Raw genomic sequence first — 17,448 nt, forward strand, 5'->3', positions numbered from 1 at the left:
AAATTAATATTTTTCTTTGGAAAAAAAGAAAAAGCTGGCCCATCACCTCATGTTCCCCATATCAATAAAAGCAAAATAGGCAGCATTTGTCATTGACTCTGAGGATACTCAAGCCCTTGTAGATTGAGTCACAACTGAAAATGAAGGCAACAGAATCAAAATTATCACCAAAGGTTGATATTTATATACCTAAACAAGCTTCCAAATAAAGATTCCTTGTCTAAAACAAGGAGGTTTTAATTCATATAACCAAGCAAATCACTGATGGTATGATTTGCATTAGTCAATGTACCAGCACTTTTACTGTAGAAATTTTTACATCCATGTTTGTGACTCCACATTAAATTGGTTTTTAAAGGTGTTTTGAGATCATTTTACACAGTCACATTGTACAAGTTAAACTAGGCTTCCAAACATCACCATTTTACTTGCAGTTTAATAAATAATACTCTTTTCTATCTGAAAATACGGTCTGAAAAATATAGTTAGTATCTAAGTGATCCCTACAGTCCAGATTCATTTTATACTTAAATTCTACAAGTTGAAAAAATTCTTAAATGTACCAGAAAACATTAGAACCAACACACCCTACAGTAACCACAATACAGACTATGGGACATCGTGATAGATACTCGTATGGGAAAAAATGTCAGACATCCAACTGTTGGCATCAGATACACACACAAAAAAGATGAACTGCATTTGAGTAGTGAGAGCCTCTGTCCAAGAAATGCTTTCAAGACAACAGAGCAATTAAGCTATTTCTAGTATGCCAACCCTACTGATGGAAAAGTAGGGGGAAAATGAGAACTTTAAAACCTATCTCTATTTTGATTGGTAATGATATAACTGATTTCATTCCAGATTAATCCAAAGTTATACAAACCTGTTCCAGTCACACTTTGTTATTCATACCCACTTAAGATGATGTTAAGGAAAATCCAGTAATTAAGAGTTGTACATTTTCTATCATGAAATATTTAATTATGAGAAAATAAGAGGAAGAGCTAAACCTTTTCCCTGTTAGAATGTATTTTACCAAATGATGAGTCATTATATGATATAAGCTATAACACATCACTCATTCACTCGTTTATAAATCTTAAGAGTTACCTAAAAATCTGACTAGATACCCCTCTGCCTCACTGATTTCTATCAATGGAATTTAAAAAATGATAAAGCAATATCAACAAAACAAACGATAACATGCATTTTTAATTGATTTATCTTTAAGCTCTAAATTGTCAGATATCATTAAGTGTTCACATTTGAGAATGTATATACTTTAAAATGGGTATATCTGAATATTCGTACATGTGAGTTAATATACATATATTATGTATATAATGAATGCATGCCCATTTCTTTGAGAACTATTATAGGTCTAACAGGTTTATGCTCCCATAGCAAGCCTAAAAGAAGGAGGAGTGCCCTTGAAGTTGAGGTATGACCTTAAGTTTCAGATGCCAGTTTTGCTGCAGCTATAAAAATGAATACTAATAATTCTACATATCATAGTTCCTTTTCTCCATTTCTTACTTTAGGACAAATCTTGAATACATGAACAGCTTTTATTATTTGAATATACATAGGTTTACTAGACCAATTTTATAAGTTCCTATATATCATCCTTAATCTTATATAAAAAGGATAAAAAGAAACAAGAGGTGTTGCCTACCAAATAAAGTTGAAGAGCCAAGAAACATCTATAAGAGTAACAGTCTTAGTTTCAGATATACATTTTTCTACAAGACTTTGTGAAATATTTTCAAGTTCAAGCAAATAAAACCTTATTTCTCTCCTACTAAATGCGTATCAGCGCAACCAGGAAATTATTGGCTTTTAAGTTATTCCTTAGGGAAGAGAGTAAGATTGATTTGTGGCATTTTGTCCTCAGTGACATTAAGTTACTGGACTTTTGAAGAGTACAGAGTACCCTTATTCAAAAAAGAAATTGTCCATACTAGTCCACTAATGAGAGTCTCCACATTTCTTGAATCCTGCAACACTACAAGCAAATCATATATCTCCAATTGACTATTAGGGGCTTCTCTGACTATGAACTTTCAGTAATCAATTGTCAAAATTTCATTTTAATGGAATAAAACACAAGGAATCTTAAATAGATAAACTTTACCATTTTTGTGATAGTAGGTGACCTCCACTTTCCTCTCCTCTGACCCCAGCAATGCCTGGGCAATTTGGGCAATATCATGTCTCTTGGTCTCGGGCCCGTGGAGAAAGTCGCAGGTGCATGGCTTTTGCATGACATCTGGCCTGGAGAAACCAGTCATCTCGCAGAACCCATCGTTGCAGTAGATGATGGCACAGTTCTGCACTCTGGCATTTGCAATGATAAATTTTTTATCTGTAATGAAAAGATAGTAGGGCATCTTTTAAAAAGCTTCCTCAAGATTCTCATAAACACTGGAACAATTTGTTGCGTAATAGGAGATCTGAAATGCAGGTGCTTCCCAAATTGCTAACTGCCCAGATTTTAAAAGGAAGAAAAAAACCTCTAAATAAGAAATTAATGGTCCTAAGTAGTTTTAATAAAAAGTATTAAGAAGCTTTTCTTCAAATTTTGAGACTATCATTTCCCAAATAGTCTAGTTCTCAAGCCCTGTGACTCTCAAGGGTCCTAATGCACACTCAGATAAGCAGCTGGCCCATTGATAGTTCCAGAATGCCATTTAATTGTAAGGTATTTTAGAAGCCAAAACAGTGAAGCATCCTGTAGCTGTCAGGTTCCTCATTTCAACCTTGGCCCTTAGAGTACAACTTTCTTAAAGTAGTTATTATTCCTGGATTTGGCTTTTCTCTATCTCTCTAAGGCATACTACACACATCATGTTAAAAAAAAAAAAAAAAAAAACCGAAACTATTAGCAATGAAATTATTTTACATTAATTAGTAGTTTAATAATGCAAAGGTTCACCTTTTCATAATATGTATTATACAGAAGACAAAAATATTTACACACACACACACAGTAAATATCATGTTATCACCTTTTTACATTTACTTTGGGGGACCCTGCATTTTTGTATGGAAGTAGGGATTTTAGTACAAAGGGCTTATTAATTCTGATCACAAATTATATTTACTATTTCCAAATAAAATATGAAACAGGATACACAAGTTTATTTTGAACACAAAGTACTATATCCTCCCATCACTAAATGCAGTGCCAAAATAACTGCATAATGTACAAAAATAAATGTGTTAATGTAGTTTTAAGGAAATGTCAAATATAAATTTAACAAGTATAGGATCTAAAATTAATGTATTTATATAACAATTATGTATTCCTCATAATTAGTGCATATGAGAATATTACATTTCTCTGCATTCAGTCTTTGTGCGATTTACTTATTACACTTCAATTTTTAAATTTCTAGTGGAAATTTAAGGGGATAATGAAGGGACCAAAATATTCTTTAAATAATGAACTGTTTGCCTTGGGAATCAACACGGATCAGATATTACTTTTCCCAAATTATGCAGCTTGGGATTTGCATTGATTCCATGCAAAGTTTAGCTTCTATAAACTAGCAAAAGCAACCATCCCTGTCATACCACAGCCTTGCAATTTAACCAAGGTAATAAAATACAGTTTGCATAGCCATTTACATCGCTGCTACCATTAACATTCTCTTGTTCCAACAGTATGCTCTGCCCTGCTCCTGACTTTCAGAAAGTCTACAATAAAACGGCCACAAAATATAAACCCATGTTACACTAGTACGTTCCCTGTAAGATAGTAGAAGAGTAGGACATTAAGGGGCAAGGCAGATAATGGAGCACTGGGAGAGGAGGATCAAATTGCCTCCTATAATGGAGACCATAATCTAAAATGTAAATCACAATTAATATCACAGGCAGAACACTCGCGCTGCCATTCGAACCTCCTGACTCGGTTTCACAGCCTCTGAACTTGACAGAGCCCCGGAGTTGCCGTCTCCTCAGCTTGGAAGCGGCGGACGCCAAGTGCACTATCGAAGCAGAAAGCGAGGGAGAGAGAAGAGAACAAATGAACTTACTTTGCCCTTCAAATTTCCGTATGATTGTCCCCAAAAATGTGTTTTGTGGTGCCACATGCCCCCTGCGAACGGGCATGTTGACCCCGGTCTTCCGAGGAGCGCTCCCCGCGAGCTCCGGAGTTCTCCCGGGATCTCTCCTCGGCTAGAGCCCAGGCCAGCGCGCGAGCCGCTCTTTGTGGCAGAGCATCCTCTTTTGAAACCAGAAATCTCTTCCCATTAACACCACTTCTAGACACCCGCTTTCCCCACCGGAGTCCAATCCATTCCCCTCACCTTCCGGAGGGGGCCTCGCACCGGACTGCCGCGGGGGAGAGGCTTTGGGGGTGGGGAGCGGGAAGGAGGCGGGGTGAGGGGAGGCGGCAGGGGAGGGAAGGAGGGAGGGAGGGAGCGGTGGGGGGCGGGGTGCGGTGGGGAGGGGGGCGGGGAGTCACAAGGGCAATCGATCTGTTTCTCTTCTCCCAAACAGCGTCGATTTCCCAGCGCAAATGGGCTTAACCTGGCGGTGGCCCAGAGCTGCGAGGATGGCTAAGGAGGGGAGGGGGGGGCGCGGGGTGGGGGCAGCGGCGGGACGGAAGACTTGGGCGGCTTTTGCAGGAAAGGGAGAAAGACAAGGAGGCTGGGGGTTGGGGGTGGTTGACGTTTCTATCCCCGCCCTCTCCCCCTACACACACACACACACACACAGACACACACACACACACACACACACACACACACACACACACACACACACACAAGCGCGCGCTGCCTTTATCCCGGGAGCTTGGGCGCCGCCACAGCTCGGATTACTCAAGCGTGCTTTAGCGGAAGCCAGCCAAGAAATCTCCAAAACTCAGTGACAAACAGCTACTCTGGGAAGGTGATCTCCACGGCCACCGGCCCCAGGGCCCCATTCCTGAGCTCCTCACGCCGCAGTAGCTAAAACACCCTTAGCTGCAAAGAAAAGACAGGTGGGAAAACGGTCCCTCAGTGAAGACTATTTCTAAGCCCTGGTGGCTCAGGAGGTTGAAGATTGAGGATGAACCCCTGAAGGGTGCAGGTTTCGCCTCAGGGCGCAGCTGGGAAGCCTGGGCTCGGCGGAGGTGGGTGCTGAAGCCTGGGCTGAATTGGCACTCCTGTCCCAGCCCGGCGCTGAGCCGCGCCTCCCAAAGCCTGGAGGCTGTTGGCGCCGCGCTGAGCATGCCCGGTTTCACTGCTTGAACCCCTGAGGAGCTGCAAGGTTGGGGGTGATGAGGTCTCTCCGCGCTGCAGCTTGCGAGAAAGATAAGAAGGCCAAAGACTGTGCAAGCAACTGGTAGAAAACAAGGAATGAGTTTGAAATGGGCGAGGCTGGGCAAGAGGGGGCAGGAACAAAAGGTGGGTGGGGCTAAGAGTTACCAGCCTTGGTGTGACCTCCCGTGCCACTCATCTCCTGAACACACTAGGGACACCATTCTGCTTTCTTCTACCATTTCTAAGAAATCATCTCGTATATGATAGGAAAGCGTTCAGGGGAGAGAATAGTCCTCTCTGCTCTCGCTTCTCAGAGCCTGCCAACACGGGAACCTCATGGTATACATACACTTCTGCCCCAAACAGTCCTCCTGGAGACTTAGGAAATCATATGTGACAAGCCATGCCAAGGGAGGGTGCTTTCTAAGTTGTTTCTCTAGTTTTTCATGCTCCTTTCCCTTCATTTATGTCATCTCCTCCCTTAACCAAGTAGTCAGCCCTCTCCACGCCCCTTTCTCTAAATGGAATTTGCCACCACTACAACCTACAGAACTAGAACACGGAAAAATCTCTTGTTTCTGCTGGCGATAAGGGTCCTATCAAAACACCTAGTTGCATGATGGAGTTTTGAGTGTTCTCGCAGCCCATTAGCCTGCTTTGCCTGTGCCTTGAGTAACTCGGGTTCATAATTTTTCAGTTACAACCTCGAAGTCTGAAGTGAAAAAAAATGAGAATGGAACTGCAAAGGGCTGAGAAGGAGGGTTAAATTAAGACGGTGAATCATGTGGATTGTAACAGATAACGAGGAAATAAACATAACGTTTACTTATGCTCCAGAAAACACAAGCCAAGGGGAAAAAAAGAAAAGAAAAGAAAAAAAAAACAAGAACCTAAGCAATTCTCAATCTTTCCTATCAGAATAATGAAAATAAATCAGAAGCATTGCCTGGGAATGTTGAATTCTCCGGTTAGATATACTTAAAAAGAAGAAATCTATGACAACCCTTAGGCTCTTATGGTAGCTTGAGCTTTCCTGAATCCGTGAAGTTCCCTCTCTCGGAAAATAAAAAGGCACGCTCCTCCAATGTACGGCTTTATTTTCTCCCCGTTTTCAGTAAAAGTAGATCTTTCTGTTTGCTGACTGCAGCTGGGCTTGTGAAACAAGAGTTGTCTCCCAGGTACTAAACGTGTGGAGCTATCCATGGTGCTGACTCTGACTATGCCGTTAGCAACTGCTCTCTGTCTACATCCAGCCACACACAATAGAACTGCAAACTCAGGCAAGGGTCCCTGATATGTTCACATACACTGCTTGTCTTCCTTCACCGGATGTCCGCAGAAACACAGAACGCTACTTGCGTCCCATTTCTAAAATACCTTCTTTTTCTACTTAGCTTCTCAGCTGAATCCAAGCTCAAATGTATTCCTCCCAAAATGCATCAAGGACTCCAGAAAAAAATGAACAAACCACACATTGTGTGCATTGTAATTAAGGTTTCATGTACACTGTAAAGGCATAATAACACAACGCTAAGCTATGGAAAGGTTGTATGGTAAAAATTTTTTTTCAAATCACATGTAAATTCAGTGAATGAATATTGCTTTAAAGAGAAACGGGCATTTCCAAATGCACACATTGGAAACACATTTATCTGTCATATGACAAGATGTATTGGCATGTAGAAAGTAACAGTGCATAATGTCTCTAGTTATGAGTCTGATACAAATTTTCACAGATTATTGAGTCTGGAAACCCTTGAAATTCCACCTTAAGGGAGGAAAAGTGGCTTCTTCAAGAGGAAAAGTGACTTTTGAAAAGTGACTTTTTGTTCCCCAAAGTATTCTTTCTGTCCCTACCACCTTCAGTGTGGTCTCTGTTCATTGGTTCTGGGTAATTACACATATGATGGTTAAAGTTCCATTGTCTGTGTTCATATGAGCAATCACCGTGGGCTTCACATTTTTTCCGACTTCATTTAGCTCTAAGATTAGTTCTATTAAGGATTCAGTATAAGATCATAGGACATTCTATAACCTATATATTGTAATTGATTGATCTGAGCAGAAGATTAAAGGCATCCTGTTTCTAAATTACCCCAGTAATCGTGTTCATGCATTATACATTGGTACAGTGGAGACAAGTACATCAATCCATATTCAGCCAATAATAGAATCAAATGAGAAGATGGCCATCATGGCTGCTTGCTGGCTGGAAAATCACCCCTCCCTTCAGTCCCACCCTCTATAAAAATGAACTTTAGATTTTGTGTTGAAGCCAGGTTTCATAAGTTTTTAGCAATTTGGGACTTTTTTTGGAAGTCCAAATACTGAGCAAAGCACATACGTTCCACTGCTGAAATCCTATCAAGTGTACAGTTTAACACTGAACACAGTATACTTATGGGTGAGGATAGAGAATAGATTCAGATGTATTCTTAAAATTACTTGTCTCTGTTACTTTAAAATTAAGTAGTTTAGGATTTACAGTATGTTGAAACTTTTTAACAATGCCTACCACATAGTAAGTACTCCATAAATTTCATACACACAAGATTATGTTTGCAAGTATGCAAGCCCACAGAATTAATGGAGCCCTGCTTAAGAATCCTACTTTAGAAATTATTTAAGTATCATACATTAATGCTTGAATGTTTAAGGAAATTGTAGCAACCATTATGGGATATTTAAGTGGCATTCTTATACTGATAGAGAATGAAAACTTTTTGAGATCAAGTAAACAATATAATTTGTTTCATATTTTTCAATAGCATAGAATATAAATCAATGAAATTAATGTGAAGTTTTCTCAATTTGGCAAAAATAGTTTAATGATCTAATGACCACAATGCAGCATTACAAATGCTGTTTTAATGTGGCCTTCTATGGGAATCCTGGGTGTTATCGTAGTAACTGGGTCACATCAAACCTAAGAAACATCTGACTTTACAATTACAAGTTAGGCAAATTTTGGCCTGTATTATCATATGTAGCTCTACAATATCTTAAGAGGCAGAAATTTTAAGGTCATCAATTAAAATAACAATATTTCTCTGCAGCATGGATTAGTGAAAAAGGCAGGAAAAAAACTGGGCTCTAACCTGAAATTGCCATTTACAGCAGAAACCAATAAAAATAGTTAAGCCCTCTTGTTCAGAGCTTCATTTCTAAAATCAGTATAATCCCAATTTTCAGTTGTGTGTAAAGAATAACCAGGAAAACAGATATAAAATGCTTAGTATAAACTCTGGCAGGCAGTGAACATTTAAGTAACAGCTGTTCTACAATCTAAAATTAGTAAATTAACAATATTAACATTAACATATAGGACTTAACTAATTTATATTAAGGCCATGCTAGTTGTGCGTGGTGGGGTGAGGGGCATGAAAAGTAAGAACGGGTAGGTGAATTGTACTCATACTCATTAGTCTAAGTGACTGGGACTGATACCGGTGACTGTTCCTAACATATTAATGTAACATATTTCGTTAGAAACTTGAATATTCCTTCAGAAAATTTAGATGCTTTTCTGATAACGTGTTTTATATATTAGTTTTAATCCAAATGGCTATTGTTCATTTCACCCGAGATACTTTTGTGATAACATACTCCACATTATAGTTTTTATCCAAATGGTTAATATTTGGCTCATCTCATTGATTACATGTAAGTCTTACTGTACGTTTAGACATCTTCTCTGTGAGGAATAAGGTCTTGGTAGACACTTCCCTAAAACATGACACCTATTTCTGCAAAAAAGAATCTTTTCATGTGTGCAGTGTTAATACATTCGTCAATAACTGACATTTAAAATAGCTAGTGACTAAACTGAGCTCCTACAATTTATGAAAAAATAAACCTAGAAATTTAAGTTTGTTGAAAAAAAAAATATATATATATATACATATATATGTACATAGAGAGATTTGACTGGGTACCTAGGTAAGGTTGTTTTAGAGAATAATTTCTTGACTCAATTTAATAAATAATTTAGCACATTGATGTAAAAATGAGCCAGTTGTTACACATTACAGTTTTTTGAAGACTAAGATAGTGTATGAAATTTCTTTTATATCAGTAGATCTTTAAATTGTTTCTTAGTTGACAAATGCACTTGTATCATTACCCAGATTAATTATTTCTTATATTCATTAGGCCTAATTTTAATTGATCCTTGAACTTTGTGGAAATATTTTTTTCCTAGAATTACACTAGGCTGGATTGCTTCTTTTCTGGAAGAAGTTTGCTTTAGTTATTTTTAAAAAGTGTCGTTATATCTGTGGACATATTTATTCTACTACAGAAATTCTATAATATTTTAGCAAATCTGAATACTATGAACCAGCTTTTTCCTAAACTTAAATAATGTGAAAGCTATCACTTGGGCTTTCACATCTATTCATGATAGAGTAATGGGGTCAGGATGAACTTCTCACTTTTAACAACTATATAATTGCACAAAATATAGAAAACAACAGTGTTCAGACATTGAACAACAAGGAGTGCAGGAGACTGTTCTTCAGTGCAGAGCCAAAACAAGGTGAGCTCTGTGACCACCCTGGCTTACCAGCTAAGAATTTCCAGATCACAATGCATGAAGTGGGAATCCCATCAGAGCTCAATGGATTAAATTGAAGAAACAAAGTTTGGAGTTCAGGGAAATCAAGGCAGCTTGAATTTACAGAGCAGAATCATGGAGAGGAGGAAGCTGCACAGAAAGAGAAGTCCACATACCTGCATAGGTGTCAACTCAAGTTTTTGTCTGCCTACTGATTTTCACAAGTGTGTAAGGAAACTACCCAAGACCAAAGGGAGAAACTAAGAAAAGTATTGCACAGAACAATTACCAAAGCTTATATGGGATTGAGAATAGTTGCTATGCTACCATCTAAAGTGAAAAACCTACCATTGCATGGAACACTGGTCAGAGTCTTCATAAACTTATTGTGTTTATAAAGGGGTGAAATTAAACCTTAAGGAGAGACTGATCTACTAAGCTCAGAAGCAAGTCTCAAAGGGATTATATTGATATACTAATTATTTCCCAGAATAAAACCCAGGTATATTTAAAGGACTACAACAAAATCCAATACCACAAGACACAAAATTAACAATGTCCAGCATCCAACCAAATACTATCAGGCATGCAAAAAAGCAGGAGAGAAATCAATCACTAGAAGCAACCAGAAAGGAAATGGATGATTGAATGGATGATCTTGCAATCCCACTCCTGGGCATGTAGCTTACAGAGACATTACACAGCCATTGTAAATATACCACCTATGTCCAAAAAGGTAGAGGAAAACATGAACTTGATGAAGAAAGAAATGGAAGATATAAAAAAGATCCAAATCAAACTGTAGATATGTAAATATAACATCTAAAATTAAAAAAAATACACTAGATGAGATTAAAAGCAATTCAACGTTACCAAAAAAAAAGAAAATCAGTGAAATTGAGGACATAGCAATGGAAACTCTCCAAAAATCAAGTGATCTAATGTACATATAACTACATATAATTAGAGTCAGCAGGGGAGAGGAGTCAGGGTAAGAAAATTATTTCAAAGGTAATGGCCAAATATTACTTAAAATTTTTGAATCCAGAGATACACAAACTTCAATAAAGTCCAAACAGAAGAAAAATGAAGAAAACCACACCAAGACACACATTGTAATCAAATTAATAATAATGTTTGATACAGATTTTTTTTAATCTTAGAAACTGATAAGAAAAAAGGTTGTATTCCATACAAGGGAGAATTTTCATCAGAATCTATGCTAGTAGATATATAATGTAGCAATATCCATCAACTACTTAAAAAAATAACAACAACAAAATAAAACCCCCCAAAAAAGCTGTCAATGGAAGATTCACTATACAGTAAAAGTTTAATAAGTTAAGGCAAAATCGAGACTTTTTCAGGCAGAGCCAAGAGAATTCATTACTAGCAGACCTGTAGTAAGATTAGTGTTAAAAGAATATCTTCCAGAAGGAGAAATCCTATCAGAAGAAAAACTGCATGGTACAAAATAATGAACATCACAAGAAATGGTAAAACTAAGGGCAAGATAAAAAACTTTCCCCACAATTTTTAAAAACTTTTTTAACAAGATAACTGAATGTTTATTTGGGGTCTTTTGTGTTTCCATACAAATTTTAAACTTTTTTGTTCTAGTTCTTTGAAAAATGCCATTGGTAATTTGATAGGGATTGCACTGAATCTGTAGATTGCAAATAAGAAATGCTGGAGAAGGAGTGGAGAAAAAGGAACCCTCCTACACTGTTGGTAGGAATGTAAATTGGTCTAGCCACTATGAAGAACAATATGGAGGTTCCTTAAAAAACTAAAGATAGAGTTACCATATGATCTTGCAATCCCACTCCTGGGCATGTATCCAGAGAAAACTATAATTCGAAAAGATACATGCACCCCAATGTTCATTGCAGCACTATTTACAATAGCCAACACATGGAAGCAATGTAAATGTGCATTGACAGATGAATGGATAAAGAAGATACACCATATATATATGTGTGTGTGTATATACACACACACACACACACACACACACACACACTGGAATATCACTCAGCCATAAAAAAGAATGAAACAATGCCATTTGCAGCAACTTGCATGGACTTAGAGATTATCATGCTAACTGAAGTAAACCAGACAGAGAAAGGCAAATATCATATGATATCGCTTATATGTGGAATCTAAAAAAGAAAAAAAAGATACAAATGAACTTATTTACAAAACAGAAATAGACTCACAGACATAGAAAACAAACTTACAGTTACCAAAGGGGGAAGGATATATTAGGAGTTTGGGATTAACATATACACACTACTATACATAAAATAGATAACCGACAAGGACCTACTGTATAGCACAGGGAACTATACTCAATATTTTGTAAAAACCTATAAGGGAAAAGAATCTGAAAAAGAATAGATATATGTATGCATGACTGAATCACTGTGCTGTACACCTGAAACTAACACAACACTGCAAATCAACTATACTTCAATAAAAAAAGAAATAAATAAAATAACCCCCCCATCAACCAGGTAATCTTTTAAAATAAAGATAATCATAAGATTAACATGAAAAAAAAAGATAACTGAACGTTTAAAGTAAGACCAAAAGCAATGAATTTTGAGGTTTATAACAATATAGAATTAAACAATATTACAAATAACAAAACAAAGGACAAGGGGGGAAATGAAAACATATTTTTTAAAGTTTCTTATAACACTTGTGAGACAGCATATTATTTTAACTTAGATTGTAATAAGCTAAAAGTATATATTGCAAACCCTAGAGCAACCAGTATAAAAACAATAAAGATGTATAGCTAATCATTCAAGAACAAAGATAAAGTAGAATCATAAAAAAATATTCCAAACAAATACAAAAGAGGAGAGAAGAAATCAAGAACAGATAGGACCAAAAAAATAGCTATGTAATAGACTTAACCCAATCATGCCAATAATTATTTAAATGTAACTCATCTAAACATTCCATTTAAAAGGCAGAGTTTGTCAACCTGCCTTTGACAAACTAACTATTGTTGGCTACAACAAATCCACTTTAAATATAAAGATGCAAATAGGTTCAAAATCAAAGAATAGCAAAATATAGAGCATACAAACTATTTTCAAAAGGTGGAATTACTGGGCTTCCCTGGTGGCGCAGTGGTTGAGAGTCTGCCTGCCAATGCAGGGGACACGGGTTCAAGCCCTGGTTTGGGAAGATCCCACGTGCCGCGGAGCGACTAGGCCCGTGAGCCACAATTGCTGAGTCTGCGCGTCTGGAGCCTGTGCTCCGCAACAAGAGAGGCCGCGATAATGAGAGGCCTGCGCACCGCGATGAAGAGTGGCCCCCACTTGCCGCAACGAGAGAAAGCCCTCACACAGAAACGAAGACCCAACACAGCCATAAATAAATAAATAAATAAATAAAACCTTAAAAAAAAAAAAAAAAGGTGGAATTACTATACAGTAAGTCCCCTACATAGGAACCTTCAAGTTGCCAACTTTCAAAGATGCAAACATGCGTTCCATCAACGTCAGGCGTCAGTGAAATTTCAGCTTGCCCTCCATCCCCTATTGCTGACGATCGCTCAGCTCTATCATCTCCCACATCCCCTCCCTCTTCCGGTCAGTAACTCTTCTTGCCTGTTCACTCGATTGCCATCCCCTGTATGCCAGCTGTTGTACTGTACTACTGTACTTTTCAAGGTACTGTAGTGTAAGCTTAAAAGTGTTTTCTTTTTTGTGTGTTTGTTTGCTTTTATGTATTACTTGTGTGAAAAGTATTATAAACCTATTACAGTACAGTACTATATAGCCGATTGTGTTAGTTGGGTACCCAGGTTAGCTTTGTTGGACTTAACGAAAAAATTGGATGTACGAACACGCTCTCAAAATGGAACTCATTTGTATGTAGGGGACTTGTTGTATTATCAGACAAAGTGAATTTCAGAACAAGAACTATTACCAGAGATAATGAAGGACACTTCATAATGATAGACATTAATTCATCAGAGAATATAACAATCTTATTCACTTATAACAAGTTTTAACATATATGAATCAATAACGAATAGAAGTGATATATTCATACAACGGACACTATTAGGCCATAAAAAGAATGAAATACTGATATATACTACAAAGTGAATAAACATTGAAACTATCATGGTGAGTGCAAGAAGCCAGGCACATAAAGCTACTTAGTGTGTGATTCCATTTAGGTGACATGTCCAGAATAGACAAGTCGCTAGAGTTATGAATTAGACTTGTGGTTGCCCCGGACTAGCGGAGGGAGGAATGGAGAGTAATCTCCAATGAGTATAAGGTTTATTTTTGGAGTGATAAAAATGTTCTAAAATTAGATTTTGATGATTGTTGCACAACTCTGTGAATATAATAATAAAAAAACACTGAATTGTACACCTTAAAAGGATAAATCTTACGGGTGTGTGCATTATATCTCATTAAAACTGTTATTACAAAACTTTTAAACAAAACAATTGATAGAAGGAAAAGAAGAAATAGACTAGTCCATCATTATAGTTAGAAATGTCAACACTCTTCTTATAATAGAAGATAGAAAAAGTATACAAAAATTCAGTAAGGATATAGAAGATTTGAACAAACTTATCAACAAATTTAAGCTATTTGACATTTGTTGAACACTCCACCGGAGAGTAAGAGAAATTGCACTTGTTTCAAGCGCTCAAGGAAAAATCACCAAGATAAACAATCACCAAGATAAGCTCTATAAATGTAAAAATATTTAAACCATACAAAGTATGTTCTCTGACTAAATGGAATTAACTACAGTGCAAAAAGAAAGATATATAAACAGTCCCCAAATATTTAGAAATTTAAAAGTTTACTTCCATGCAATTATTGGGTCAATGTGATGGTCAGTTTACGTGTCAACTTGACTACACTACAGTTCCCAATTATTCAATAAAACACTAATTGAGGGTTGCTGTGGAGGCATTTTATAGACGTAATTAAAGTTTATAATCAGTTTACTTACTTTAAGTAAGGAAGATTACACTATACACAAGAGTGAGCCTGATTCAATCAGTTAAAAGGCTCTAAAAGCAGAACTTAGGTTTCCCTAAAGAAGGCTGAATTCTGCCTGTGGACTGCTGCTTTAGGGAATGCCCAAGAGTTCCAGCTTGCCCTTCCTTGATGGCCTGCCCTACAAATGTAGGAACTGCCTAGTCAGTCACACAATCACTTAAGCCAATTATTTTCCCTTGCACTAAATATGTTTTATATATAATATCTATCTATCTATCTATATGTTTATCTGGTGGAACCCAGACTGATACAGTCAAGAAGAAATCACAAGTAAGATTAGAATATAATTCAAACTGATTGAAAAAAGAAAAATGACATATCAATCTTTGTGAGATTCAACTAACGCAGAGCTGAAAGGGAAATTTATAGAATTAAATGCTCATTAACAATTATCAAATCAAAAATCTAAGCTTCTCACCTAAGAAATGAAAAAATCAAAACAACAGCCAAAAACTGTACCAAACAAAACCCCTACAAAATGTGCATAAAGGAGGAAAATAAAAAATAAAAGCAGAAATAATAAAACAGAAACTGGAAAACCATAGAGAAAATCAATGAAAATAATAACTGACTCATAGAAAAGAGCAATAAAATTGGTAAACTTTTAGCCAGATAGATTTGGAATAAAGAAAAAGAAACACAAACTACCAATATCATGAATTAAAGAGGAATCAATGCTTCAGATCCTATAGACATTTAATTTTTAAAATTATAAAAAAAAACTTTAAGCCAACAAATTTACCAAATAAGATGAAATACACACAACCTTGGATGACATAAATTAACAAAACTCGCTCAAAAAGAAATAGAGAACCTGAATAGCTCCTTAAAACTTTCCTAAAAAAAATTTGTTTCAGTTGGCTTCATTGGTGAATTCTACCAAACATTTAAGAAAGGGATAATAGCAATTCTAAAGAAACTTTTACAGAAAGAAGAGGGAAAGTCCCCCCCCAGATCATGAAAACAGCAATCAGGTACTGCAACCAGATAAAGAAATCACAAGAAATCTTAGAGAAATATCTCTCATGAACATAGATGCAAACCTTCCCTCACCCAAATTTTAGAGAACTGATTAGAGTTTCTCTTAAGAATTTAAAGTTGGTTTGATATTTAAAAATCAATCAGTATAATTTACTATATTGACATTAAAAAGAAAAAATGGTGTTCTTAATAGATGTAGAAAATTGACAATATCAAATATCAACTTGGCATTAAAAAAAAAACTCTCATTAAGTTAGAAATACCAGGGAATTTCCTCAACATGACAAAAGGCATCTGTGAAAAGCCTCTTTCAAATATTATACTTAATGGTAACAAACTAAATTATTTCCCCGCTGAGATCAGAAACCAGGGAAAAGTGTTCACTCACAACTTTTACTCAACATTCCATTGAAGGTTGTGGCCACTGAAAAAAGGCAGAAAAAATAAATAAAAATCATACAGGCTGCAAAGGAAAAAGTAAAACTATCTTCATTCACAGACTAAATGATTGTTTTGTCAGGAAATCCTAAGTAGTTTACCAAAAAAGCTTTGTAACTAATCATTGAGTTTATTAAGCTTGCAAAATACAGGCAGAGTTTTAAAAATCAGTTGCATTTTTATATGATAGCAATGAATATTTGGAAATTCAAATTAAAATACAACACAACTTAAAATAGCTTAAAGATTATGGAATACATAGGGATATATTTAAAAATTATAAATAAAGCTTATCCACCAAAAACTACTGAACATCACTGAGAGAAATTAAAGAAGACATAAATAAATGCTAAGATATACAATGTTTAGAGCCTAAAAGACTTAGAATTGTTAAAACGCTAATTCTCCTTAATCTCTAGATTCAATAAAATCAAAATAAAACTCCCAAAAGAATTTTATAGAAATTAACAAGTCAATTCTAAAATTTATATGAAACTCCCAATGCCTAAAATAGTCAAAACAATTTTAAAAGTGAAGAACTCAGTGGGAGGATTTACATTATCTGATTTCAATATGCACATTATCTGATTTCAATCATACATTAATGAAGACAGAGTGGCACTGTGTAAAAATAGACACAGATAAATGGAACCAAAGGGAGAATTCAGAAATTGACTCAAACGTATATGACTAATAGGTTTTCACCAAATGGGTCTAGATAATTCAAGGGAGAAAGGATAGTTTTTTCAATAATTGGAAGCCATATGGAAAAAACAAAAAAAATACTTCAACCCTTCCATCAATACCTTATACATAAATTAGCTCAAAATAGGTCATAGGTCTAACTATAAAAGCTAAATCCATAAAATTTATAGAAGAAAACAGTAAAAAAATCCTAGTGATTTTGGCTTAGGCAAAGATTTCTTAAACAGGACACACACAAAAAAGGCTACATTATAAAAGGAAAAATGATAAATTGGAATTCAACAAAATTATATACTTTTGTTCTTCCAAAAAATGAAAAGGCAATTCAAAGATTGGGGAAAACTGTAAGGCACATATCCAGTAAAGTACCTGTATCCAGAATATATAAAGTCTTCTTAAAAGTCAGTAATGAAAGGACAAAAATCAATTAAAAATGGGCAATTGTTAGTGAGTAATGAGCAGA

General features: G+C 36.1%; 1 protein-coding gene across 1 annotated transcript in view; it reads right to left on the reverse strand.

The window, feature by feature from the left end:
- Window positions 1-4,172, reverse strand: part of KCNH7 (potassium voltage-gated channel subfamily H member 7) — a 453,269-nt gene extending 449,097 nt beyond the window's left edge. Inside the window, exons 1-2 of the mRNA XM_059927175.1 lie at window positions 4,044-4,172; window positions 2,138-2,368 (exon numbers count right to left, since the gene is read on the reverse strand). Of these exons, the coding sequence (XP_059783158.1) occupies window positions 2,138-2,368; window positions 4,044-4,119 (307 nt within the window). The 5' untranslated portion in view covers window positions 4,120-4,172. The remainder of the gene's footprint in view (window positions 1-2,137; window positions 2,369-4,043) is intronic.
- Window positions 4,173-17,448: the final 13,276 nt, after the last annotated feature.

This window comes from Balaenoptera ricei, chromosome 7, assembly GCF_028023285.1.
Source record: "Balaenoptera ricei isolate mBalRic1 chromosome 7, mBalRic1.hap2, whole genome shotgun sequence".
NCBI classification, from domain to species: Eukaryota; Metazoa; Chordata; class Mammalia; order Artiodactyla; family Balaenopteridae; genus Balaenoptera; species Balaenoptera ricei.